At 42.8% G+C, this 26,939-nt stretch overlaps 3 protein-coding genes across 18 annotated transcripts in view; all 3 read right to left on the bottom strand.

Moving 5' to 3' along the window:
• The window catches only part of msi2b (musashi RNA-binding protein 2b), a 250,492-nt gene extending 240,863 nt beyond the window's left edge, over positions 1–9,629 (bottom strand). For 7 of the 15 annotated variants that reach the window (XM_035179040.2, XM_035179043.2, XM_035179038.2 and 4 more), the window contains exons 1-4: positions 9,405–9,628; positions 8,971–9,011; positions 8,496–8,577; positions 7,854–7,938 (exon numbers count right to left, since the gene is read on the bottom strand). In XM_035179040.2, coding sequence (XP_035034931.1) covers positions 7,854–7,938; positions 8,496–8,577; positions 8,971–9,011; positions 9,405–9,466 — 270 coding nt within the window. In that variant the 5' untranslated portion in view covers positions 9,467–9,628. Of the gene's footprint in view, positions 1–7,853; positions 7,939–8,495; positions 8,578–8,970; positions 9,012–9,404 lie in introns of all 15 variants that reach the window. The other 8 variants (XM_035179041.2, XM_035179042.2, XM_035179047.2 and 5 more) reach the window with 3 other exon arrangements.
• An 8,510-nt stretch (positions 9,630–18,139) lies between these two features.
• Positions 18,140–22,016, bottom strand: omgb (oligodendrocyte myelin glycoprotein b). Of its 2 annotated transcripts, none has more exons than XM_035179488.2 (2): positions 21,668–22,016; positions 18,140–20,612 (listed from the first exon to the last, which is right to left on the bottom strand). In XM_035179488.2, exons 1-2 carry the CDS (start codon positions 21,673–21,675, stop codon positions 19,295–19,297), a joined length of 1,326 nt encoding a protein of 441 aa, XP_035035379.1. In that variant the 5' UTR covers positions 21,676–22,016; the 3' UTR covers positions 18,140–19,294. The 2 variants fall into 2 exon arrangements, with proteins under 2 accessions (XP_035035379.1, XP_035035380.1); XM_035179489.2 differs by having other exon boundaries at positions 18,140–20,609.
• A 10-nt stretch (positions 22,017–22,026) lies between these two features.
• Positions 22,027–25,166, bottom strand: LOC118122638. The gene is made up of 2 exons (XM_035179491.2): positions 24,993–25,166; positions 22,027–24,098 (listed from the first exon to the last, which is right to left on the bottom strand). The coding sequence occupies exons 1-2, from the start codon at positions 25,132–25,134 to the stop codon at positions 23,314–23,316; spliced, it is 927 nt and encodes a 308-aa protein (XP_035035382.2). The 5' UTR covers positions 25,135–25,166; the 3' UTR covers positions 22,027–23,313.
• Positions 25,167–26,939: the final 1,773 nt, after the last annotated feature.

Raw genomic sequence — 26,939 nt, 5'->3', positions numbered from 1 at the left:
TGTTATTACTATTATCTTTCCAAATCAGGTCAAAATGAGAAATGAATTCAATAACACCTGGGTATGGCAACCCTGCTTGTAATGAATTTCATTTAAAGATTTGTTTTAGCACTTAGCCCCCGGCATAACCAATTCAAACTCAATTATTTTGTGCTCCCTATTTGAGCAAAGACAACACATAATGCTTTGAATACCAAAGTCCAACACTTGGTAATATATCTTATGTTTTAAAACCTATACGAAACGTATCAAGTCCACGATTCATCGCACTGCATGAAGTCATGGTTTTTCTGTCCTGCTGAGAATTTCTACTCACTAGAAAAAAAAAGATTCATGTTTGCACAAGAGTGAACTTTAACACAGCGGCAATGGAGGTCATGCAGCTTTCTGCCAGTTTAAAATATTATAATTATCACAAAGAGCCTCAGAACTTGGTTGAAACGGGGCTAATACTTAGCATTGTTTAAATCACACTCGCAGCAATGCAACCAAATTAGGCAACGAGGACTTACTATGCAATCCTTCTGAGAAATGCTGTAGCAGTACCTTTTTAGGTCACACCGTATGATGAATGACTCCTTTGAGAAATTAAATTCATGAGGAAGGGAGATGTTGCAATTTTTTCCTTCACTTTACATATTCGTGTGCATGGGATTTATATGCTGAGGGTGCCTTCGTATTTAAGGCCAGGCTCTGTACAGCCGCGCCACTGAAGCACAGATTATGTTGTCTCCGTTTCACCTGATACTTCCTTCCTGTGACATTTTTTGTTATGCAACACATGCGCTGTCCGGTTTGGGATCAGCCAACCGGACCTGCCTGCTGCACTTGTTTCAGTAGTTCCACTTGCAGAGCACTTGCAAATCTTATTTTACTCAAGTCTATGTTCATCTATCAATACCTTAAAAAACGTTAACCCTATTTAAAAACCCATTAGGAAAGGTACTTTTGTTAATGGGTTGAGGGGGGGGAGAAACACTCTTTTGTTCAATGGCTTTCACTTTAATTCAGCTTTCTTTTCCAGCAACAGCTGAACGCAACAAGTTTAGGCGTTTTTCTCTGTGGCTTGGATCCTGGGAACAAATCACAAGCTGTTGCAGAGGCAGAGAAGTCGATTTTAAGGGAACACGTGTACCGAGAAGCGCATTAAAAACACTTCAGCACGAAATAATTCCCATAACGTATTGAGTGTCGTAAACTGAAGACACATAACTGTAGTGTAGAACACTAGACCTCCCATCCAGCTGTAGCTGCATGGTTATCGTCTAGTAGCAGTAAAAGTGCTTTATTAATCTGCCTCCAGGAAATTTTTATCATGGAAACATCAGCGACAGAGCACACAAACCAAACAGCACATAGATCAGAAACCTGACTTGGAGCTGAATGAACAATCTGCTCTGAATTTGAATGCGCTCCACCCTTGAACATTACGTTTTATTGGTTGCCATATTAGCGGCTCAAATGAGGGAAAGTAGTGCTGTTAAGCAAGTAAAAGCCAGTATTTACCTTTGTTTATTGTTTTTTTGTACTGTGGAAGTGTGAAGGTCATTGGGACCGTAACATTCATTAAGGAAAGATTGATTTGACCGCTGTACAACAAGAGAACATCCACTAAGTGATGAAGCCTATTGTTGTCCTTTTTTGGCAGATGTTTTTTTTTTTACACATTGCAACATGGAAGCAGTCCGACTTTCACAAACCTATACGGCCAAAATATTTCTCATTGACAGAATACCTGAAATTGATGGTAGTACAGTAATCAATTCGTCAATTGACGGAAAATTAATCAGCAACCAATTTCATTATTGATTAGTCACATATATTATTTTTAAGTTATAAATTATCTTGTTTAACTACTCAAACATTACAGTAAATTGAATAATGTTCAGAGAGTTCGTCAAACCTGACAACATCTTGGGCTCTAAGAAATACGGAAGGACTTGTTATTTAGGTCACAGTGTTACCCACAGAATTCAACCAATATATTGCTTTAGCAGGGGTGCACGTGCACGCGCATGAAAGTCGCTGTCACACGCAACAGATTGTGAGTAACAGATACACACAGAGTGAAAGACAAGTTCTCGCGTGAGAGAGAGAACAGCGGGTACGGCCACAACTGCGGACCATGAGGTCTGACTGTCTGCGTGGACTGAAACCTTTTTTGGACAATGGATAGAGAGCGAGCACGTGGGAAATAGCACAGTTAATAGCGCTGCACACAGCTATACAGTTTTGCAACAGAGCAAAATACCAAGCTAGAGGTCAAAAAATGTTTAGTTCATGATGAAACTGTGGCAAGACAAATTGGGAAACAATGAGGCCAAAAACGATAACTTTATACTTCCACATGTGTCAAATCCTATGCCATTGTCTTGTTTGTGAGAAAACTTCCTATATTTTTCTTTTTTTCTTTCTTTTAGGTGAGATTACAGTATAATTATTGTCCCCATTATATTATCTACAACTGTCTTTAGGATGTACGGGGGTCCGGTTTCCCATTGATTACATTAATGTGGACATGTAATGGCAGCAGAGCCTGTTATGTGCATTTGTCTGGGAGCCTCTAATATGATGTCATCATTAAAGGGCCCTGCAATTATGGCGTGTGGGGCTTTAGCCATATGGTAAATCCAATGCATCTCGGTTTACACCGTTCAGTTCATGCAAGAGCCTAGATGATGTCATGTGCAGTAACTATCTCACACAGCTATACTCTATGTCAAGAGCTTTTTCCTCAATCTAAAGCACATCTGACCCCCCCAGTGGAGCACTTTATATGCATCTGTTCACCTTATAGCCTCTGTACATTAGCCTAACAAGTGTTTTTCTGAATTAATTGTTGAGATTTTTCAACATGATCTCACACGGAACAAAAGTGCATATCCCCGAGACATCATACAACCTTATATGTCAGCGTAATAAATGAGAACAGACCAAGAGGAATCCCAGCAACCCCCCCCCCGATCTTTTATCTTCCACAGCCTTTTACTACGGGGTCTCAGAGGGCTGCTTCTGCATGGGACTGTGGGAGATCAGGGCAGGGAAACAGCATATATCTTAAGTTCACATCTTACAAAAAGGATTTCATATATTATTGCAGCTCCTGGGTAAACTCTCTTCCTCTCTCTTAAGACGTATCTACACTAGCATGATGATGTGGTGTTTAAGCAAAAAGCAGGAGCCTTATCAAAGCCCGCAGCCTCTCCCAATTTAAGTGTGTTAGCAGGTCCACAGGTGTGCTCGTGTGATACCAACGCATTGGACAAGAAATTACAACATAAATGTTTCATATCTGTGCTGTCAATCTTTACTGATTTTTTTTTTTTTCCTGCTCTGGAGTAACATGCCGAAAAGGCAGTTTGTTCTGCTCCTCAAATCAATAATGAGAATTTTACCAATGTCACACTCGGCAAGCAAATCATTTTTTCCCCCTTAAAATATGCAAGGCCAGTATTGCGAGTATTATCCAGATCCACTGATATAACAAAAAGATATTACACTGCTGCTCTGACAAACATCTATGTTCTGTATGTACCGACAAGACACGGACACAGTATGAACTAATAATGCTTTCAGCCATAATTAAGTGCAGAAAACACAGCACCTGCTCGACAAAAAAAAAAAAAACAGCGAGTCAGAGTGTAGCTCGCCGACTGAACTTTGCTTCCAAATCCTATCTGATGAACGAGCTTTAGATTTGTCGAGAACAGCTGTTCGTCCGAGCCTGCTCTCCTCCTTCCTTTTCTCTTGGGCTGTTTCCTGTCTCACCTACAACATCAAAACTGCCAGCGGAGGCTGACCTGCAGGTCATTCAATAAAGGCTGGAATTACGCCAGCACCACACAGAATATGTTTATCTTCCTTGAAACATTGATGTTTGTAGGTTTTACAAGTCGCAGTGAATGAACACTGGAGACATATTGCTGTCTAAACTACAGAGACGGGTATGACACGCTCATGAAATCCTTTCTAAATCCAGCCCTTATAAATTAAATAAACTTTGATGATTTTTTTTTTTTTCCATCATAACTGCTTAACCTTAAACAATAAAAAAAAGATGCCACCCTGGAATCACTCTATTGCCTTTGTAAAGCTCTGACCGGTTATTTCTTAAATGCAAAATCATGTTCAGTGATCTCCCCCGTTTGCAACAGTCTGCCTTGAAACATCTTCAGGAACAGATGCTATGAGTTGAATATTTCTAAACTGAACAAAGCATCATGAAAAATGGTAAATATGTTCTGAATTACCAGCATGTGTGTTTTGAAGCCCCAGGCTGTTCTTCCCCATATGTCTCATTCACAGTCATCCTCGTGTTTTCATAACCGGACCAAAAGCAGAGCACATGCTAAAAAAATAGATAAATAATAAAACTAAATTCCAGTCTTGTGTCTAGGTTTAAATATAACCTAATAATTAGCAACTATGTCTGAGCTGAAACGGTGTGTGCGTGTCAGAACTGATAAAATAAGTTAAAATACAAGGAGAAAATAAAATTTAAATTAGACGTAATTTCCATTTTCCCTGCACGACTACTCATAGCGCTGTATGAGTCAACTAGCTCACAGTCGCAGCACCTCCAGCCACTCCGTCCGTTTCAAGGTGACGAGGGACAAAAACACTGGTAAGGATTTGCCCGAGCGCTGCGAAAAGTAGCAGGCCTGTATCAAACCAACATCTGCAAGCACATCAGGAACCGTCCACGTCTGCTGGACCAGTTCATTCGTTTCGTTATTGCTGTGCAACTTCATAAGAGATATGATAGATTCCTAAGCAATGCAATCTTGATAGCGCGAATGTTAAGATACACAACAGCGCATCAGATACAGCCTGGTGACTAATGGTGAGAAAGACGACACAGACAGCTTAGGTTTGTAATCTTCTGCCGCACGCCAACGAATAAACAGCACATTAGCAGCTTGGAAATATCAATCTCTGAGTGCATTTGAGTCAACGGGATCTTTTGTATGTCACTTACACCGTCGAATGCTCATCCAATTACAGAAATGTCCACCAAAAAATGAAACGTACATTTGGCTTCACTGTGTGCTCTGCCAAAGCCATTGGGTACCCCTGTTATTTACAGTATCATCAATATATTTCATGTTTAGGGCTAAGGTGGAAAAATACAAGGCCTTAGAAACAAAGCAAATGAATTAAAAACAATTGTTTCATTAACACCAGACAGGAGGGCAAATCTAATTTGGCTTGATATCTTTTTGAATACAGACGCTGTAAAAGCCAACATCCAAAATCATTATGTTAATGGTCATTAAAAAACTATTTATCCGGAACAGCCTGGTGGCCCTAAGAGTTTAAGACACTGACCATGTAATCACAACAGCCCCCTGTCTGGCGTCTCTCTCCCCCCCCTCATTTCCTGTCAGCTCCAGACCGCGTGCTATTTTGAATAAAAATCTGCTGCTAAAACATATGGATTTCTCTAGCAGGTGGGGGGGAGAAATACCTGAGAGAGGTAATGATAAAACTGATAAAAAGGGAAATGTTTCACAACGGGCCTCCGGTGACCTGCCATTTAGGATGGCACGGGTGTGCAACAAGTTCACAAAACTTTGCTGCGCCTGTGCACACGGGGCACAACTCAGAGACGATGAGGATTGGATGTCAGACCTCAAAATGTCAGTGTTCACTTCTCAGGGTGACGTGCTGTCAAATCGGAAAGAATATGACATAATTCTGCCAGATATGACCTATAGCCTGCAGTGAGTGAAATCCACTGCGTTTGTATATTTTACATATAAAAGCAGGAGTGGCCAACAATTACAAAATGCTAATTTTACACCTTTAAAATCACTTAAATCACTTAATATGTTTCAGAGGAGCATGAGAAAAAAAACCTGTGTTTAAATGCCATGTGAACATTACTGCATATAAGCTGCAGGCGAAGGTTTGGTCAATTTAATATATGAGCAAGAGATCAAACACCTTTCTTTCAGGGGTGAACTTTTTTTTTCTTTTCGCAATGATGAAGTCAGCTGTGACGTGGTTTAAGACTGTGGTACGAGCAGGAGGTCATTAAGTTAAATCCAATGAATATCTAACAGAATAATTAAAAGATGCACAAGGAATTTAACCGTTTCCTGCTGCCACGACACTGACAACGCCTTGGAGCAAGGTATCAAACCGACAACCGCTCTATTTATCTGGCATCCGTACAAGACTGGGTTGTGCAAGCCAACGCCCAGGTGAAACTGTTTTTTTTCTTCTCTCACGTGTATCCTCTCCCTAGACCTTTGCTATAACATATATATATATGTGTATATAAATTATACTGTCAAGCTGTCACAAAAATTCTTCATTCAAAATGCCAAACGTGAAGTTATCAAACTGCTCTAGATTCTGCATCAAAGTACGTTTTGCATCATTATCCCTTCAAGCAGCCCCTTAACCTGCTGCTACGTCTGCCTCTCTACAGACGTTTGCAAGGTTTGCAGTGTCATTAGTCTTCCCCCTGTCTTCTCTCTGTAGTCACTCATTTAAAACAGAAGGGCCATTGTATATTCCTATCAGACCTATTCCCATAGCACAACACTGGGGCTGAAAGGGCTTATGTGTACAATTTTAAATGTTCATACACAAAAATACACTGAAGCACAAAGTTTGAGTGACATAGTGACAAACCGGAGACACCTTAAGTTTTTTTTATTTAATATTTGTAAATCAGCCACTTACAAAGAACTTAATAATAAAAATAACAGGAAGGAATATAAAGTAACGTCCATTGCACAACAAAACAACAACTTTCCTCAGATCTGTATCAATACGTGAAAAACAAATCTTACATTTACATTATAACCTTTGCCGATTTCGGAGTATCCTTAAATGATACTGCTACCTTAAATAAAATGTATACGTCTTTCAAAATCAAGGATCCATAATAACGTTTCCTCGACATGCACGACTCCATAACTCCAGTCTATCCGGACACGACCCCTTACTGTGGAGAAATCCCAGACAAATATAACTTCCGCCGAACCTCATCTAATCTACCATTACAGACACATCTCATATAAAATGACTAGCGTGCTTAATTATTCATCTGCTGCCAAATTTCAAAAGACGAGTAAAATATAGCTCAAAGTTTTTTGTTAAGTGAGCGTCTGGGTGTGTGCGCCTGTGAATGAATTGCCTTTCATAAGTAAATTCAGGGGACCCTTTCAAACTAAACACGCATTAACGATATTTAATGTATTGACATTGTCCCTGCGGATTGATGTTGTTTCTGCTTCATTTCCATACCCACGTTATTTTACATTACAGTAACCAGCTGGTAAAAAGATTAATTTATTGAAGTTGATTATTACTGCTTTATTTTAGCTTACTAAAAAACACAGCTCTTTTTTTTTTATTCTTTTTTTTTTATAAATCAGGGCAATGTTTTTGGGAAGTGCAGTTTGAAACCCAGGTCCGATGTCAGCACATTGGTCGTGAAACAGTGTAATGTGTGCTGGGTCAAACAGTAGCGGCAGCACTTCTGGACAGCACGCCCTTCAGTGGAACATGAGATATGTGCACACTGCACATGTGGCTGCAGCGAGGGAGTGGGCGTGTCAGCCCCATTCATCCACAGAAGTGAAAGTGATAACACATAATATTCACCCTGGAGTCGTGTTTTATTGCCGGGTTTAGTGTTGACAGGTACCATCATACTTTTTTAGCCCTTATAAATGACCTTGATCCGTAAACCCTGTTAACCGGGGAGGTGTTTCCCAGGAGGCCTTAGGCCGTCACACGGTTTGGACTGAAGTGTGACTGAAGGTCTTTGTGAAAAACACAAAAAAAGACAGGAAATCCACATGAAATGTATCAAAGTGTAGGCACAGTCAACTCACCGTCTTTGAGTCTAATTCGTGGTGTTGTTGAGCTAAGACTTTATCTACACTGGCGGCGTCTGTAAACGTAACAAACCCAAATCCTCTGCAAAACAGACAAGACGAAAAACGACAACAATGTTAAAATGCATACATGACACAAAATGGAATATTCCAAAAACATTTTTTTCTCACTGCAAATAACACTAGTGAATGTCCCCCAATGGGCTGCACGACAATAATAAGGCACAGTATTCCCGTGACCTTATTATTGTGAGAATATCTCTCTGTGATGCGTTGGTAAATCCACATTGTGGACGTCCTGGAGCAGATTTGAACTTGAGACTGAGGACACAGCCGATCACGGTTCGCTGTGTTACAGCGTGAGACGGCGCTACACCAACATTGTGGTGCAGTCACAAAGTCAATGTCAAATTGCATTCGGCCGCAGCTTTACAGCAGTGAGCGTTTAAGCTTATCTGGCTTGCTGTGAAACCACACGCAGGCGCGCGCACCCGGGGACACAGAAACACACACACGGACACACACACACACACACACACACACACATGCTCGCGGGATTAATACTCAACACGGACAAAGTGAGAGATATCGTTACATGCACGGGGGAAGGAAAAGTAGGAAAGCCCCGGGGTGGTTTACCTTGAGCGTTTCGTCGTGGGGTCTCTCATCACCATACATTCTCTTATTTCTCCGAATTTACTAAAATAGTCTCTAAGGCTGTCTGTGGAGAGAGGAAACATGTCGGGTCATTGGACAGGAACACTGTGCGCATGCTGCTGTCATTGTGTTTCAACAAGAGGAGACAATCACAACAACAAAAACACCCCGCGATGCGCATAGGGGTCGAATAGAGGACTTCAGATGGACGGAGATCAGGAACAAACACGGTGCGCACACGCATCCCCGCACACGCATCCCCGCACACTTCCACCACTGCACGGTCCACACATTCGCACGTAAACGAAAGCCAGCGGCCACACACAAGCGAGCACTCGCGCACACAAATGAACACAAACAGACACACACACACAGCGAGAAGGAGAAACAGAAACACACACACACACACACACACACAACACGCTGGACACGGAGGAAGGAGGAAGAACACTCTCACCTGGTGAGGTCTGCCAGCTGAGGCCACCGATAAACATTTTACTGTAAGGGGAAAACACAACAGAAGTGAGTCCAGATGTCAGTTCGGCCATTTTGACGACTAACTACTTCTAAAAGCGACCTTAAAGGATAAAAGGAGGACTGTGGGAGCACATCGGCAGCCGGGTAATTATAGTCTATCTACATTTAAAGGGGGAGGCCACTCTCGATACGAAGCTGGGGCTGTTTTATGGAGGTGGTGGTGGTGGGGGGGGTGCAAAAAACTGCGTGTGGAAACAAAACCCGGTGCACGGTTTAAGTGCGCACGGGGAGGAGGGGAGAGGGGGGGGGACGGATCCAGCACGGCAGTCGAAGTCCTCTTTAAGATGTTGGAACATGGGAAAATGAAATCAAAATCACACGCAGGGGGCTCGAAATGCGCAGAAATGTCCTTACCCCGGGTCATGCTGGGAGTCGCTTAGGCTTCCGGATGTGGCTTGACTCCCGTCTCCTTCCATGTCTATTCCAAAAAACTATCGGCTGGGACTACAGTAACAGTGACGGACACACACAGATACGGGCTGGAGATATGCAAAGCCCCGCTATGAGAATATTACTGAGCCGGGAATGAAAGCGTCACACGTGGGATCAGCTCAGCCCCCTGCTCCCTCCTCCTCCTCCTCCTCCTCCTCCCTCCTCCCCTCCCCTCCCCTCCCTCTCTCGCAGCTCCACGCTCTACCTTGGCCCACAGGGGGGGGCGGAGCCTGCCGCTGTCGCCTAACCAATCCAATTGACGTCAATTCGGCCAATCTGCGAACCAATCCGCCGATTTGTCATTTAATTAGGAAATAAGCCATTTATACAGCACCGGACATGCACACTACAGGAATCAAGAACTCTTTATCAGGTAAATGTTGATCACTCCTGCTCAGAGGAAGTCCTCCCCTTTTTAAAGCAGCGGCATCATATTTTTATTTTTATTTTATTTTAAATTACAGCTGTTTTTGTTATTCTTCCACTGTATGTTATTGTAACTGGGAGAGCAGCAGTCAAACTGGGGCAATTTCTATAAACATAATAAACATTTTGAAAAAAAGTGTGGCAGTTTCTATTAGCATGCTAATTCCTATTAGCATGTTACTATTTAGATTGACCTTGTTGTTATTGATCACAGGTGTTTTTTCAACAACTTTATTCACAAATGTGTATTTATACAAACATTGCATATGTATATTCTCAGCATAGAAAATGTCCAGGTAAAAGCCGCCTGAGGTGAAAGTGGACTGTTGCTCGTCCAAATCACTGGACAACACACTACTGTAAGAATCAAGAAAATTGTATCCAGTAAATGTTACTTATTCATGTTTGCATGGTATTTTACAATTAATTTGAAAGTATAATACAGTACACACATAGATTGTGAAAAACAATTGTATTGAACATAAATACAAAGACGAGAAATAATATAAAGAGGGAAATAGATTATCAGTTGTTTTGTGAACGTGCACAAGCTAAGACATGAAATAGCTTCAATAAAGTAAACATTGCATGAGAAATAAAACAGATATTATGCAGCACCAGTTGTTTTTAAAATAAGTCTGTTAAAAAATATATTTCAGAAAGCATGCAATATAACTGTAACTGATTTCAAACAACTGAACTCATATCACCAGACATACTATTAATTACAAGGTCATTTGTGATTGGTCAGATTTGTATTAAGTGCAATTCAATTAGTTATGTCTTAGGTGCCCAGGTTTAAAAGCCCATACCATAATGGGGTCCTACGAACAATGCAAGCCTGTATTTATCAACACTATAATGTACTCAAATAAAACACTTAAAAATGACAATTTTCAAACACAGAATAAACCAAGGGTCAGATTTTAAAAGGTGTCCAATGTGTGATGCCGGGGTTGATTATTGGAGAAAGTCTATTGAGCCGTAAAAATCTGTGTTTAAGCAGGTTCGAAGCCAAAAGGTCCCTGAGAATCTCTGTAGTCGGCACCGAGGTCTGACCTGTGACTGCTGTATTCACGATGACAGCCAACAAAGGCCGTTCCTGTGGGGATCAATAAGGTTTGGTATCCATACAGACAAAGGAGTGATTATGGATCTCTTCATGCAGATGACCTGTAACGAGCTGCCCGCTCTGGCCTCTACACAATGTACAGTATGTGGAGATAATCTGTTTCTGCCCTCTCGTGACCCTAAAGAGGAGAAGCTAGGTGAGAAATGGAAACAAATGCAAGACATTTGAAATGGAAACAATATTTTGTCCAAATTTATGTCTGAAATGATATCTGAAAAGTTGTTTGTATCCGTGCCATATATCTTAGCAGAGGTCAGATGGCAGCTTCCAGTCTTCATAGACAACACAAGTTTTGCATGACATGTAACTGGTGATCATGTTTCATTAAGCACACTCCCCAAGGTTTTTTTTTGTCAGTAGGCCTGTCTGTGCTGACTGTTCATGGCTCCACCAGAAAGAATTACTTATCTGGCCGGATAGCATGTTTTTTGAAACAGTGACTGAGATAAAAAAAACTAAAACATGTTTGACTGTTTAACAACTAAAAGTCTGTTATTAGTCTGGAGACACTCCACACTGAAGCTGTCTGAATCCCTGAAAACAAAGGTATAGAAGCAATTGGTGGCAATTCTTCGCAGCACAGCGCTGTCAAAGAAAATGGAAATATGACACCTTGTGTGAAAGACTATTATTTATTCTACCTTCTCCGCGCTATTGTTCTGTCCCATTCGGTGCTGCAGTCATGATTACATTACATTATTGTTGCATATTCTGTAAGTTGTCAAATGTGTGGCAGCGTCCTACAGCACATACCCCACAATGAGAATGTGAGGAAATCACATCCACTCAGAGCGGCTGCAGAGAGAGAGAGAGAGAGAGAGCAAAGTGAGTGAGGTTCCAAAATGATGTGGAATATGAGCTCTAAGGAACAATGGGCTTTAAAGGCCATCACAAGGTGTGCGAAAAAAAACACAGTGGCTTTAAAACATGAAGAGCAACTTCTGTCCGGAGATCAAACAAAAACACTGGAGGCCCAGGTTTCATGGCGAGCAGAAACATGACAGGAACTGTGCAGCAGATGTGATTTACAACATCTGATCAAGGTTTGTGAAATAGATTTGAACCCCCCCAAAAAACACCCTGATGCAGGAATCAGAAAAACAATCTTTGGTGGCACAGTCACCAAGCGAATCATATTTCAGCAACGTATGGAGTGAGAGTTGAACAAGGTTTGGTTCGCTACGTCGCTGTAACACTGATTGAAGGAGAAACATGTATGGATTTTTAAATTGAGCGGTGCTCTCCTTTAATCAGAGCAGCCACCACTGCCTGATGAAGGTGCCTTAAATGTTTATCGCGCTTTAAGCAACTGTAGGTGCTCTGACAGCCATGCTTTTTCGAGCAGTTGAGAGTTTGGTGCCGGGCGAGGAGGGAAAAGAATGGTTATAATTTACTACAGAGTGTATAAGACAAAAGCCTCGTTGTTTTAATATCAACGAGGCGCGATAGCAGTTATTAAGGTGACGGTGGTTTGACATTTGCATGAGTGGATGAAGAATTATTAAGAAATTACATTTAAGACGTGCACATTCAATTCTCTATTTACTCTACAATTAAAGGGAGATGCAAAGATCTGTGGAATCAATCAACCACTGCTGCGAGATGAGCTGCTTCTTTATTGAGAGAAACCTCAACATGCAAATAAATAAAGAGAAGCTTGTAACTGAGCGAGCTTTCGAGGTGACGACTGGAGGATTTGGGGATGGAGAGAGAAGTAAAAATTGATAGCGTGTGAAAGAGCTGAGGGGGGAAAGGAAAGTGAGAGAAGCAACAGACTCGCTGACAGTGTTATGAGATGCTGTTTTGAGAAGAGGCATCCTGTTTCCTGTTGCAGTAATTATTACACACACTCTGAATCTTCACTTTGACCTTGGAGAAATTGTTCTTGTATCACAAACAGGCCCCACACAGATTCCTACATGTAATCTATACATGGTGGACAACAAAAAAAATGTGCCATGATAAATAATGCCTGATACTTGCTTTCGAGGGAAACTTAGAATATGGGATTTTACACTTTTAAATATAATTTGCATGATTTTCACAGAGGCTCACCACACGCTTTAAGCATGCAATCCCACGTTAAAGAATCCAATTGTCTAATCCAGCACTAACAGAGAGCTCAGAGAAAATGCCTTCTATCACTTGCATGAATTTGTCATGGACATTATTCAAACACTCTTGAGATGTTGTTATTTCTAATCCGTCAGATTTTGCGAATGATTTCATATTGATTCACTGCGGGTGGAATGATCTCTGCTTTTCTCAGGGGGGCCTATTACAGTGAAATTCAGAAATCCTGGAGAAGGCTTTGGAGACGGCTGCAGATGTGAACAAATTGTCTCCCCCTAGTGTCCTCTTCCTTTTTTTTTTTTTTGCTTTCGCCTTTGCTCAGCCAAAGCAGCTCTCAGACTGCAGGGAGAGGGCCAGACTGAAACATGCATAATTGACAGTCCTATTTCAGGAATTAGCCTCCCACCAAACTGCAGTCTATACCTGCTCTTTCATCCCTGCCTGGATCAGGTTGGCATCTCATAAAAGTCTTTTTTTTCTCCAGCCATATAGGATTATTTAATTGTAGAGTGAAGAATTTAATTTAACTCTGTTCTCGTCATTGATTTGAATGTTTCCCCACGGGTGGCTGTGTAAAAACCCTGTTGATCATGATATGTGAGGATTACTGGGAACGTGCGCCTCACACAGAGGAAGCGTCTGAAGTCAGATCAGTGGGAAGGATGTTCTGATGATGAGTGATTTCTCTCTCCCCCATTATTGCCTGTAACTACGCGGATGAGTTAATTAAGCTGTGTCAGAGGCTACGCAACAGCTTTCCAGGTAGATGGGCCACTGTGATATTCAAACACCCACATTATTAAAAAGGAAACTGCGATACAGACCTTGCAGATCTTTTAAAACATAACACGCTTCTCAATTATGCTTGCAAATCTCCAATAATACTGTATTTCCTTGACCAACTACCCAAAAGCAACCACAGACTATCCTGTGATTCCCACTGGATCACAGATCAATCCACAGAGTATAACAAAATACCCAAGGTACTTCAAACTATGCAAAAATACTGCACCAACTGAAGGTGCCGCAGAATTAACTGCATCAATTCCTGTTTCATCAGTGCAGTCCAGGCAGCCTTATCTGCATTTGTGACCTCGGCGACCCACGGTTTCATGTGGGGGCTCTTTTCGACCAATCGGGCTCCAAATCAAATGGATGATGACGACATCATTTACCTGCTCCACTGGGCTGAGAGATAAGCTCATGCCCCCGCTGCTCCTCGGAATTTCCTGGCTGCCGTTTGCACGGCTCCGGAGAGAGCTGAGTGTTACAGATGACGACGAGTGGCATTAAAGCACAGCGAGGAGCCGTCCTATCACCTGTACAGTCAGCACAGGGGGAGAAAAGATGTGCACGTTGGACTTTCCGAGAGCTTTGTCAAGACAGGGGGGAACGGTACAGCCCCTCTCTCTCTGGAGAAACTGAATGTCAAGAAAAGTGGGTTGTATTTTTGGATTCGTTGAATTCATTGTTGCTTCAAAACGGAGCTGGATTTTCCTTTTGATTCCAAAATCTCTCTCAATCTTTTTCCTTTTTGCATCCAAGCCCATTTTTTGGGGTGAAATCCGCCCCATAACACATGCGCACCATGTGTTCGGAGTATGCTGGCTTATCATGCAAATTTACAGGAACACACTCAAGATTTCCTCTTCATAACAGTGTTAAAAATACACCCATGCATGGGCACAGCTGCAACTGTTGTGACACACAATAAGCCTCTGGATGAATAGTTTGCAGAACTCATATAACCAGGTTTATTTTCCTCCTCTCTGAGTTAATATGCGATGCCTCCAAAAAAAAAAAATCTTCCAGAGGCTAAAAATGGTAAGCAGGCCTCTCTGGACTCACCAGCTAAGTGGTACTTTCTGGCTCTGGCTTTGTTTTCTATCAGCCTCCTCCTTCCTCCTCTCCTTTCCATTCCACTTTCCCTTTCCCCCCCTAACTGGCTGCCATCGTATATTTTCTCAGTTGCCAAACACTTCCTATTCTGCAACCACTGACCTTAACACTGACCTTGCCTTGTCTGTGCCATTGAGATGAGAATGAGAGATACCATATCCTCTGCTTCCCCCCCCCACACACACACTTTGCTGCAGGGCTGAATTTTGCCTGTCTCATCAGTCTTCCGGCTGCTGGAGTACGCCTTGTTATTTCTTCTCCAGATTCCTACACATTTCACTTCACAGCTGATCAGCGCCCGCACTGCAAAACATCGCTCTCGGCCTAAAGAGATGGGTGAGCCTTGCCATATGGACCCAAGCTGTCAATAAAATGGACTGGTGAATGAACTGCGCTTATATATGGCGCTTAGCTTCACACTAAATGCCCCCGTTTATTAACACATTCACACATACTCATACATCCCTCACCCAAGGACACCTCGACAGGGTTGGAGGAGCCGGGGATCGAACCAGCGGCCTATCTCCCGAACCACAGCTGCTTCCAATGCAGATCAATTTTATCAGAAACACTTTATCTGCAGCATTTGAACGTCCGTGGGTTGGATACCAGCCGAATTCTTGGTTATAATTGTTATTGAGATGCAAGGTCAGAGGATCTGGAACAACCATTGTTTTAGCCACAAGAATGTGTGTCAGCTTTGGTCTGTCATGATGATGACGGTGCATGATAATGGGTGTAGGTTAGACCTGTAGGTTGCTGTTTATCTGCCGTTTCCTCAGGATAAGGTTTCCTAAAATCTCACAAATTAAGTGTCTGCTTACGGTGTTTAAAGGGATCTGTTTAAAATATTTACATTAGTTTGGATGTAAGTTATAAATTATAAAGTCCTTCGTTTTTCTTCTTCTTTTCTTTACAAAAGTCTTTGCCAAGAGTGTGTTGTGTCCTGGTGAGGAACACAGTCTCCCTCAGAGTAATGTTTTGGGATAAACATTCATTTTTTCCCCTTCACCACAAGAGGGCACTTAGAGCACATTGCATGCAATCATAGAAAAGAAGGAACTGTCATTTGTGTTTATGTGACTCCTCGCTGTTGGGTGAGTCTAAAAACCAAGCCCAGGTTCAGCAGCCACACTGACCCTCTGACCTCTCAAGAGAGTGTGTGTGTGTGAGTTCCAGCCTTCTGCAGTGGAAAAGCTGTTCTCCTGTGTTTTCTGAACTGCCTCTAGGTCTGTGTGCAGTCACAGGCAAGGAAGTACGAACAAGAAGAATCTGTTGGCTTGGCTTTGAGCCATCTTTATCAGAGGTGCACTTCAAAAACGAAAGAAAATTGACTTTTTCAGCCACAGAGAGGTACAAAGTCTCACAATGATTGCCTGCAGATTGTAACATACTATGTATTTTTATGTAGTCTACTGTTTGAAATCAGTAATAGATAAAGCTGATGGGGAAATTAAATGTAGGAGAACACAAGGGCATCGGCTACGAAGACGTGCACCGAGGCTGAGCCTTTTATGGCTGAGAGAGGGGAGGCAGCTCACTCACAGGCCAGGCCGGGTCGAGAGATGAAGAGGAGGAGGAGGAGGAGGAGGGGGCCGTGGCTGCAGTAAATGATGCTAGCTGTCTACACCTTGTCAGTTATCAGCAGAGGCCCGGAGAGAAATCTGACATTACTTTGTGTTGTCCACAGAGAAAATAATTGGCCAGCGGGCCGGCTCGCTAACACTCACAGTACTCAGAGGAAGATGTTTTAAAGTTCTCCAGCTGAAGGCACACAGGAAGATAAAGAAATATAGCGGAAACTTCAATAAAAAAAAAATAGATAAAACACAAATGCTGCAATAAGAAGAGACAGAATCTCATAAATTAGGTTTATAGTTTATAAATCTACTTCTGCTTCCGGCCAACGCTGGCAAGAGATTTCAATGAACTTAATGATACTGTTTGAGAAGTAATAATTGAATGAAGATGCAAGTTGAAAAAGAGCCTAAACTGAGAGTCGAGGGGGGAAATGAAAGTTAACTTTCTTTCAGCCTTGAGTCACAGTTATAGATAAGCATCACACTCACCGCTCGTTTCTGTCTGTTTTCGCTTCTGTTTCCAGGCTATGAATATGTAGAATTTATCAAGCAGGTGTTTGATCTTGCAGAGTGACGGCTGGTGAGAGGCAAAATGATCAGATGTTGTTGTTCACGCTCTCTGACTTTTATTATATTGTTCTTTATTTCCTCAATCTAAAGACTGATATTATTCTTGGTTAAATCATTCCACTATTCTATTCTCAGTTGTATGGTATTTATCTTCTGTCGGTAACAATATATATTCGAGGGAATGCATTTTATTCTCCATTTCAATTCATCGCTCCTTTGGCGAGCTATTCAGGAGCGATCCATGGCCCAACTGGCATAACATCAGATGTTGATCATTCACCGTGTGGGTGGTAACAGTGACTCCATATTGTTTTTTCTAGGCTGTGCCTGGCTGAACCACAGCAGCGTCACCTGTTCACAGGCTCTCACTTCCCAGTGCCACCCGGTGCCAGGAGGGAGCCGCCGTGTCTCTGTCACAGATGTTCCTGCATGTGAGATTTTCTCGCTTCTCTTCAAGGCATCGATAAAGGTCATACAGAGAGCACGCACTTCTGGGATATTCGGTTTCAGGGGGTCTCTCTGATCAGAGCAAGTTATTATTACTAATCCTGCTGTTGGGAATGATATTTCAGAATGATTACTCAATGACCAGCAGATAAGACTGTGTTTGTTCTGGGCAGTTTCCAGGTGTGATGAACTGTGAGGCAAAGTCTGACTTGGATATATGTATTTTTGGGCTTGTAGAGCGATCCGACCCTCAACAAATCAGATTAAAAACAAATCCTTTCCCGCTATTTGAATCTGAATAAGCTACAGTTTGATGTGTTTGATTTTCAGCGTTGAGCAACTGCCGCCCTCATGAGGTTTGACACCGACTCTATGTCAAAGACTCATGGGAGATGTAGTTGTTGAGTTCTAAAAATAAAACTGCAGCTCGTCTGGCCTCTCCTGTGAGACCTACCCGCTGTGAATGGCTTCTAATCAAAATCAAAACCACCAGTCAGCTGTGAATGAACACAATATTCAAACAATTATCAAAAGGTGTAAGTGACTGAGCACATTTTATTTAACTTTACAGAAATCTTCGTGGAGACTTATCCAAAAGTAAACACATTCCTCTTCAGTTTGTCAAATGCAGCTGGCTGCAATGCATCTCCTGCTGTTCCAGGAACATTATGTGAATGTATTACTGGGAAGTAAAAATGTGCACGCCGGCACATCACTGCCATTTCCACTTAAAATGCAATCAGGATTTGAATATCTTAACATTTCACACAAATAAGCTGAAAATGTCTTGTGCTTTAATGCTCTGCAGCAATATAGCAGTAGGTTAGCATTCCTGGAACGTTCAATCACCATGCAGATAATTTTCACGAGCGCCACTGAATCATGAAGGACACTTAAGTCGGCGATGTGATCAAAATACAGACGCGCTACTTGGGAGTTTGTTGAAGATAGTGACACAGCATTGTCCATTTGTTTGCCCTCTGCTCCGCAGAGTCTGTGCAGCTTCCTGTTACATACATGCCATGACTACTTTATTAAAAACATCCCCCAGAACAGGCTGCTCTCGTGGTGTGTGATATGATTTCTAACATGAAACAAGCAGGTTGAGGGATCAAGCACATCTAGGAAAATAATCTGAATCATCCAGAGGCTTAAATTATGGAGTGTCATATATTTTCCACCAAAATAATAACAACATGACAGTTTCAGACAACAGTTGTAGAAAATTTGAAAAAAAAAAAGACAATAATTTGTGTGCTATAGACCAGAAAACACCTCAGTCAGCCTGGAAATAGATGGACTGTAGTTGCGGATGAGCACCAGGGCCCCATTCAGTTATATAATAAACTGGTAGCTGAATGTATAGTGCCATCATGTGCTTAGCTGTATTCATTACAATGGTATTTCTTTTTTAAATCAGTGACATTCAAAGGGAGGCCTGTAAAAAGCCTTGTTAGAAAGCTAAAGTGATGCTTTTTTAATGTATAATTATAAAATTAGCATCATAGCATTCTCAGCATAGCAGGCATTATGACACTGATCCTAAAGTTTGTCATTTCTATGGTAAATGCTTCCTTTTTTTTTTGCTGGAGAATGATGGTGATCTACAAACTACATCAGTGGTTTGTTTCTGTAAACTGAAATGTAGGCTAATCACTCAGTGGTCAGTCGTCTCCATTTCTCTCTCAGAGCACATGTTGCAGAACGAGAAGCAGAAGCCCCAGGTTGCGAAGGAGAGGCAGCGAGGAGGAGCAGGGGCCGCTGTTGTTGACATCCCTCGGGTGGGACTGATTCGGCCTCCTCACGCTCCTCGTGCGAAGCGTGGTGGTTTTCTTTGTTTTGGCGAAGGGGCTCTCTGTGGTAAAGAATTGATCTATGGGCAGGGTCATGTCAGCCCTGATGGGTGTTTCGGTAAAGACGCTCGTGTCAGAAAAAGGGGATGTGAGTGAGTCAGTGGGTGAGTCTTCGTCGGGGCCAGGAAAGAGATGAGGATGAGTGTGGAGCATGTGATCCCGGATGCTGACTGGTGTGTCTGTGAAAGGGTGCTGTTCCATCTGGGTGTGTGGGGGAGCAGAAACAGACAAGTACCACCACTCGGTAACGCCGGCCCCCGGGGGCAGGGAGCTCACGTCCTGGGCACCCGCTACCAATGGGGGCAGGTTGTAGGAGGCAAAGTGCCACCCTCCAGTCCGGCTAGGCTGCGACCCTCCGCAGACCGACTCGGTGTGGCAGGGGCAGCCCAGGACGTGGGCAGCGGTATGCTGAGTCCAGGACAGCACGTAGGTGATGTTGTCGTAAAGGTGACAGGCCCAAGGGTTGTTGCCCAGAGCGATGACTCTGAGTGATGTCATCTTGTCCAACACTCCAAAGGGCAGTGTGGAAAAGCGATTAGCATGCAAGTAGAAGTGAGTCAATCTGGGCAGCCGGTCCAGGGAGCCGGGCAGCACCTTCACGAGCAAGTTGTGCGAGAGGTCAATAGCCTCCAGGTGCATGGGCATGTTGGTGGGCAAAGTCCAGAAGTGGTTGTGACTCAGGTTTAGGGTGCACAGATTGATCAGCGTGTTGTTGATGAAGGTGGCCCGCTCCAGCTTGTTGTAGGAGAGGTCCAGCAATCGCAGGTTCCATTGATAGACAGTGTCGTTCTTGTCCAGCAACTGGATGTGGTTGGAGGCGGCGTGGAGCTGCCAGAGAGAGCGAGGCAAGCCGGCGGGCAGCTGGCTCAGCCGGTTGTGAGACAAATCGAGGACGCGGAGATGGGTGTACATGGTGAGCCGGTGGTCCAGGTGCTGGAAGCGGTTGTGGGACAAGTTGAGGGAGCGCATGTTGTGCTGCAGGCCATCGGGCAACTGCCTCAGACCCCTCCAGGAGCAGTCGACCTCCCTGTGGCTGCGGCTGCAGGAGCACATGGAGGGACACACGGCCAGGGCGTGCATCCCAAGCAACGACACGACCAGTAGTCCCAGGAGGGCAGCTGTAGGGGAAATCCTCAGGAGAACATACCTGCTAAAAGAAAGGCAAGAGGGCAAGGGTATTAGTGTTTGTCCTGCACCACTACCTCCAAAAGTCACATGACCACTGTGCTTGGTGAATACTTGCAGGAGAAGCATGGTAACAACTTCTTTATAGCTCCACCCTCTCTTTCTCCCTCTCTTTTTCTCACACACACAGAGATATGATATGTGTTTGCCCCTTTTCTGATCCCTCAGATCCCCTGATCAGTTGCCCCTGGCTGTTCATTGGTTATGGCTAAGGGGTAAGGGTGAGAGTGAGAGTGAGAAAGCTCCCCTTCTATTTATATTATTATTTTATCTTATCTTATCTTTTTTTTTTTAATTTATTTTTGTTTATTTTATGCTAGTCTGCATGTGTTATTGTATTTTCTTCTTGTATTTCTTATTGTTGAGCACTTTGGTCAACTGCAGTTGTTTTTAAATGTGCTATATAAATAAACTTTCTCTTGTGTTGCATGTATATTGTACATACACAAACTGGCTGCCCTAAATTGTGTACCTTCCATGTAGCATGTACATTACATGCAAAGACTGACTCAGCAGGCATGTACCAAGGATGCTGCAGCTGCAGCATTTTTGTATGCACCATTAGCCCTGGATTGAAATGTGCCTCTAATAACTGATAAACGTTTGTGCTGATGTGTAAGAGGATATTCAAGTCTTTTTTTAATAAATCATTCATTCATTCACTGCAAAAGATGAGAAATCCCTGTAGTCATTTCCCTGGCATCAGTTTGCGTGTTCAGTCATCAGTGGTTGTCAGTGCAGTCAGTCCCATGGTCTCAGAGGAGCACAACTAGCTCAATAGATGGGTTTTAATATTGACTCCACAGAGGACTCATGCATCAGCTGGTCCAAAGGCAGGCAGGGGGAAAAAAGAGACAGAGAAGGCAGCCAGTAGTGCTGCACTGCTGAAACAGCAGTATACTGTATGTGAGCCAGGGTGCGACAGAATGTGTGTGTGTGTGTGTGTGTGTGTGTGTGTGTGTGTGTGTGTGTGTGTGTGTGTGTGTGTGAAAAGAGTCTTTACATCTGTTCATAACTTACCTTCTCATCTTATCATTCCAGTCACTTTTCTCTCCTTGCTCCTCTCTCCTGTCCTGCTGTGAAGCTAAGGACCAGCTGCTGCTCTGCTGAAGGTGAATCTTTTTTCCCCCCTCACAGAATTGGACTCTTGCTCACTTCACTTGTCCAGTGCAGGTTTTTTTTGTTGAGGCTGCCCTCTCTCTGCCTCCCCTTGCTTTGGTCCTTTTTGTCCTCTTTGAAGAAGCGAGAGTTGATATTGCCTCTTGTATGTGGATCTTTTGGGTTAGCGCGATCAGGCACTGCAGGCTCTCTGTGCTTACTCTTGTGCTGTAGAAGTGCAGAGATGGGAGGGGTGGGGTGCTGGTATTAGGAGGGGAGAAATGGAGCGCATAACGGAGGGGGTCCCCTGCATACAAGGCTGCTTCAAGGGAAACTCCTCAGCTCATGTTAAATGCAGCAGCTTCCAAGAATTAATTCTGCATTTAAAGTGACAGATATCATTGTGGTTTGATGAATTTGCTAATTTCAATTATCAGTTATCACCTAAATCACAACCCCCTGTAAAGTATCCCCTCACAGTCAGACTGTGCTGCGATTGGCTGTTGTTTTCCCTGTGTTCATTTTAGAGGTTGTCACAAAACAACAACTCGAAAAAGATTTATTGCAGAGGACTGTCCTTCACTGCAGCTTCCTACCTGTCATCAGCAATACAGCCAACTCTCCATCCCACACTGCATTGCTGTACCGCTAGCACACACATTACCTTCACTGCTTGGGGACAGATGTTTGATGCAGATGTTGATCAGGATTTAAACTAGACAAATTCAACAAAGTGCACATATCATTGCAGATGATCCGGACTTATGCAACCATGCAGCTGAGAGGACAGAATCTTTCTGTATTCGCTTTGTGCCTCTTTTGCAGCACCCGCCTCCTCTCTGTCTGTGCTTTCCCCTCCTGCCTGGAGGGTTTAGATTCAGGCCCAGCCTCATGCAGAGGCCGCAGTGCCGTGACAAGGGGAAAACTATACTCAAAGACTTTTCAATAAAAGGTGCACATCCATGGGGACGTCACAAGCAAGTGGACGGACAAAAATCTGCACAAGGCGGCGGAAGCCACTCCATATTGGTTTGTTGAAAAGGACTTTTGTGTGTCTTTTGTCACCCCGGGCCGAGGTGAAAGAGAGTGTTCTCTCGGAGTTGAGTGGCACTGCCCGGAAGAGGCACATTCTCTGCTTGCTAATTAAGTCGACCTCTCTCTCTCTCTCTCTCTCTCTCTCTCTCTCTCTCTCTCTCTTTCTCTCTCTCACACACAAACATAAACACATGTACACACGCACACTTGTCTCTATAGTTGTGAGAGGACACTTATTGACATAATGCATAATGCATTCCCTAGCCCCTTACCCTAAACTTAACAATCACAACTAAATGCCTGACCCTTACCCAAACCTAAACCTTATTCTGACCCTAACCCCAAAACCAAGTGTCGTCCCTCAAAAAGGCCTTTGAATTTATGAGGACGAGTTCTCACAATGATGGTATTGAACTAAAATTGCCCCTCATAACTATAGCTATAGACATGCGCACACGCACGCACGCACGCACGCACGCACGCACGCACGCACACACACACACACACACACACACACACACACACACACAGTGCTACACTTCACCCTTTGGTTCCTCAGAGGTGGCTTCAGCTTTGCTTGACTTCGGATCAGTACTTTCCTCTTGAGGCTTTGAGGACAAGGACTTTTTTGTGACAGGTGTCTCCTTCTTACTCTCGTCACCGTTGTCTTCCACCTTCTTCTTGTTCTCCTCTCCCATTTGTCCATCCACGCTAACCTTCTTGCCCTCTTCCTTGTTAGCACCATCACCCAGGACCTCCGGTGTTTGACCGAAGTCAGTCATCAACACGCTGGTCTCTTTGGCCTCCGGCCCTGATCTGCTTTTGTTCTTCCTGGCAGTTCCCATCCAGAACTCAGAGTTGCTGATCAGGTCATTGTCGCCGCTCAGCGCCTTGAGGCGGCTGCTGAGATGCCTCACCTTACACGTCAACATCAAACTGGAGACCAGCAGGATGGTGACGACTATGATGAGGATGCCACTCACCAGGTAGGGTGCGAGACATTCCCTTCTGTAGATCCCCCAGTTTGGGGCGACAGTGGTGGAGGTGGTGGTCTTGAGCGGACGGACAGACGTAGCTGCAGGGCTGCGACTGCTTGAGAGCAAGGAGACAGTTGTGAACGTCTCGGTGCTCGTCAGGCTGCTGGCCTCAGACGTGCCATTGGCAGCGGTGGTGAAATCAGGTGGTGAGGATGCTGAAGTGCTGATTTGTGTGGTTGACAGAGGAGTTTCATTCTGCTCTTTGCCATCAGCTCCACACAGAAGTGCAGCCAGGATTTCTAAGCAGTAAAACAGGAGGAGGAGGCCGTTCATGTTGGTATCTGAGGAGACACGCGAAAACAGGGGAAATTTGGATTAAAAAATTCTATTAACATTCAGTATTTGCTCCTGGTTCCAACTTATTTGAATTAAATGTCAAACTATTGCACAGAGCAATGAAAATATGCAGCCCTGATAGATTCCTTCATTTAAAAGGCTTCGGAAATTAGATGACAGTGCGCGGAAGGTTCTGTGCATTATGATGTATTATCCTACAGTACATGGGATCACGGTCAGCAGCAGTGTGGTCTCATGTACATTTCATCAGTGTGATCCTATAACACTTTAGTTTTGAATTCATAGTTAAGATGCTGATATTATTTTGTTTGTACTGAAATTGTTGATAAAGTTTTGTAGTTTTTCTAGAGCCATTCAATAAGACTATATAGCTATTAACCTTCATTCCCTCTTCTTTATTATATCATTACTATTTTTTTAATAACCATTCTTACAGGTTTCAGAGTATTAAAATGTGCAAACATTGGATTGGTTTTGATTTTAATTTATAGGGAAGGTGCTGATATATATATATATATTTTTTTTTTAATGTTTTTTTGTTAAATTTTTACTCAAAATCGTGATAAAGTGTTTTTAGTTCTGCCTGAATGAGTAACTTTCTTTCTATTAGATCTCAACTTCTGGTGTTTCAAAAGGAGGAACTGTGATTCTTTACACATTTCATCACTTTTGTATTGGCACGAACGCACAATTGTGATTTTATGTCCCTGAAACCAAAGTAACCAAACATATCTGTTGAGAACAATTCAATAAAATAGGTGTTAAAACTTAACCCCTCTTCTCGTGAGATGTGTTCTCAACAGTGATAATTACTATTATTCTGAAACTAACAGGTTTCAAAGTAAAAGTATGTATTAATAAAAGATGTAATCACTTACCCTGTTCTTGATATAAATGCCAGACGAGCAAGGTTTCTTGTGAATAAATATGTGGAAGCTGTGATGTAAGTATAGAGAGATCAGCGATGTGTGAACCATCTGCGAGACAATGACAGTAAATTCCAATAAGTGGCACACTCATGACGCCGTCTCGCTCTTACTTCTCTATTTGCTCTATAAGAAGAGAAGGAAGTGGCTTTTGGTGTCGTGTGGTTATCACAAAAAACATCAGTGGAGTGACCGGCTATAAAAAGTTGTGGGTAAGCGCTAACAGAAGAATCTCACGATACATCTGACTAACGGACAACTGAGTATTTATAAAATGCAGCACAGCTTGCATACGTCTTCTGCTTTTGGTGTCGTCTTCTGCTTTTGAGACGCCATAGTTAATAGAGTGCACGTCTGAAGCCGTGTCACTTAATACATGTGGCAAAGACAAAGGTCAAGTGTAGAAAATGTACTTTAGGTCAGATCCAAAAATATGTATGAGGCCGTGTTCAACATCGTGCCCTCTCAGATAAATTTGTGTTGCCAAGGTGAAGTGAAACAACAAACGTTATTCATAATTTCTGTTGATTTCAATAGTATTTTTTATTTTGCAGTTCCCCATTGAGTTTCCTCTGCAACTGCAAATTTGTGCTTCCTGTCAGATTTACAGTTATTTCTGCACATTTGACAAAGGGAAAAGCTTAATTTGGAAAGTTGCCTCATCCCTGCAGATGACGCCAGCAACATCCACGACAGCTTTCAGTGCCCAGCACCCTCTAGGCTCCCTTAAGTATCTGTATCTTTCTGCAGGGACTGAAGCAAAGACGTCGGAATGGCGTCTTGCTGCTGTGGTCCTTCGTCATCGAGCTGTTTATCAACGTGGCCATCCAAAAGAAAGGGGCAGTAAATCATGAGCGACATGAACACAAATCTGCGCTGCTGATATCGGCAGGCGTCTTGTTATTCTTGCTCAGACAGAAGGACGGAGGCAAGGTCACGAGTGCGCACGACTAATGTAACAGGGAGGGTTATAAATTACTGTGACTGACTGAACGTAACAAGTTGATATGCTGTCGTAAAACCCAACATAAATTCATTTATTCACACCACAGGATCAGTTCTTTGTCATTACCCAGCAGCAGTTGTCACAGGTGCTCAGTAAACGCAGTGAATAACCAGGAGAATATTTAGATTTATTTTTTATTTTTTATAAAGAATAGTGTCGTCTACAGGGCAGTTTTTAACAGACAAGTTTAAGAGGGAAACATCTAAATATGAAAATGAAAAATTCTAAATTGACCCACATACCGTAGATCAGTCCTTTCAGCCCACAACCCCCAATAACTGTGCCAGAGCCTTGTGACCCCGCTCATTCCACGTGGTGCTGTACATTAACCTGCTTTAACTGATGCTGTTGCTAATCTTTCATAATCATCATCATAATCCTGGAGATAAAGAAAATCAGATGGCTGGCGATTATTTGAAGTGTAACTAGTATTTTGTGTAGCTTTTGTAACATTAATGGCTAAAATATGACAATGTTTTGATTGTATTTGCTTCCTGGAAACCATCTTGTGACCCTCTGTCTGTGTCTCACGACCCCTAGTTTGCAAACCAAAACATACTTTTACCAAATTGCTTTTAGTTGATTGTTTTTTGTTGTTGCTATAACTTGTGTTTATTGTATCATTTTCTTTTGCCATAACTTTTAAATGATGTTGATTCATTTTATTTGCTGTCTTTGATATCACATTAATTTGCGTCTTGTGTTTGATGCCTTATTTTTATTTGTCCTCTTTGTGAAACACTTCCTCATGGCTATTTTGACAGGCTCTATAAATAAAGTTACGAAAGTTATTAACCAACATTGTTACAGTTAATTCTGCTTCTATCCTGGAGGAGGAGGAGGAGGAGGAGGAGGAAGAGAGCATCATTAAGTTAAGTACGCGTGAGAAAGTG

Source organism: Hippoglossus stenolepis, chromosome 15 (genome assembly GCF_022539355.2).
Source record: "Hippoglossus stenolepis isolate QCI-W04-F060 chromosome 15, HSTE1.2, whole genome shotgun sequence".
NCBI lineage: Eukaryota > Metazoa > Chordata > Actinopteri > Pleuronectiformes > Pleuronectidae > Hippoglossus > Hippoglossus stenolepis.
This window is presented reverse-complemented; position numbering and strand designations above follow the sequence as displayed.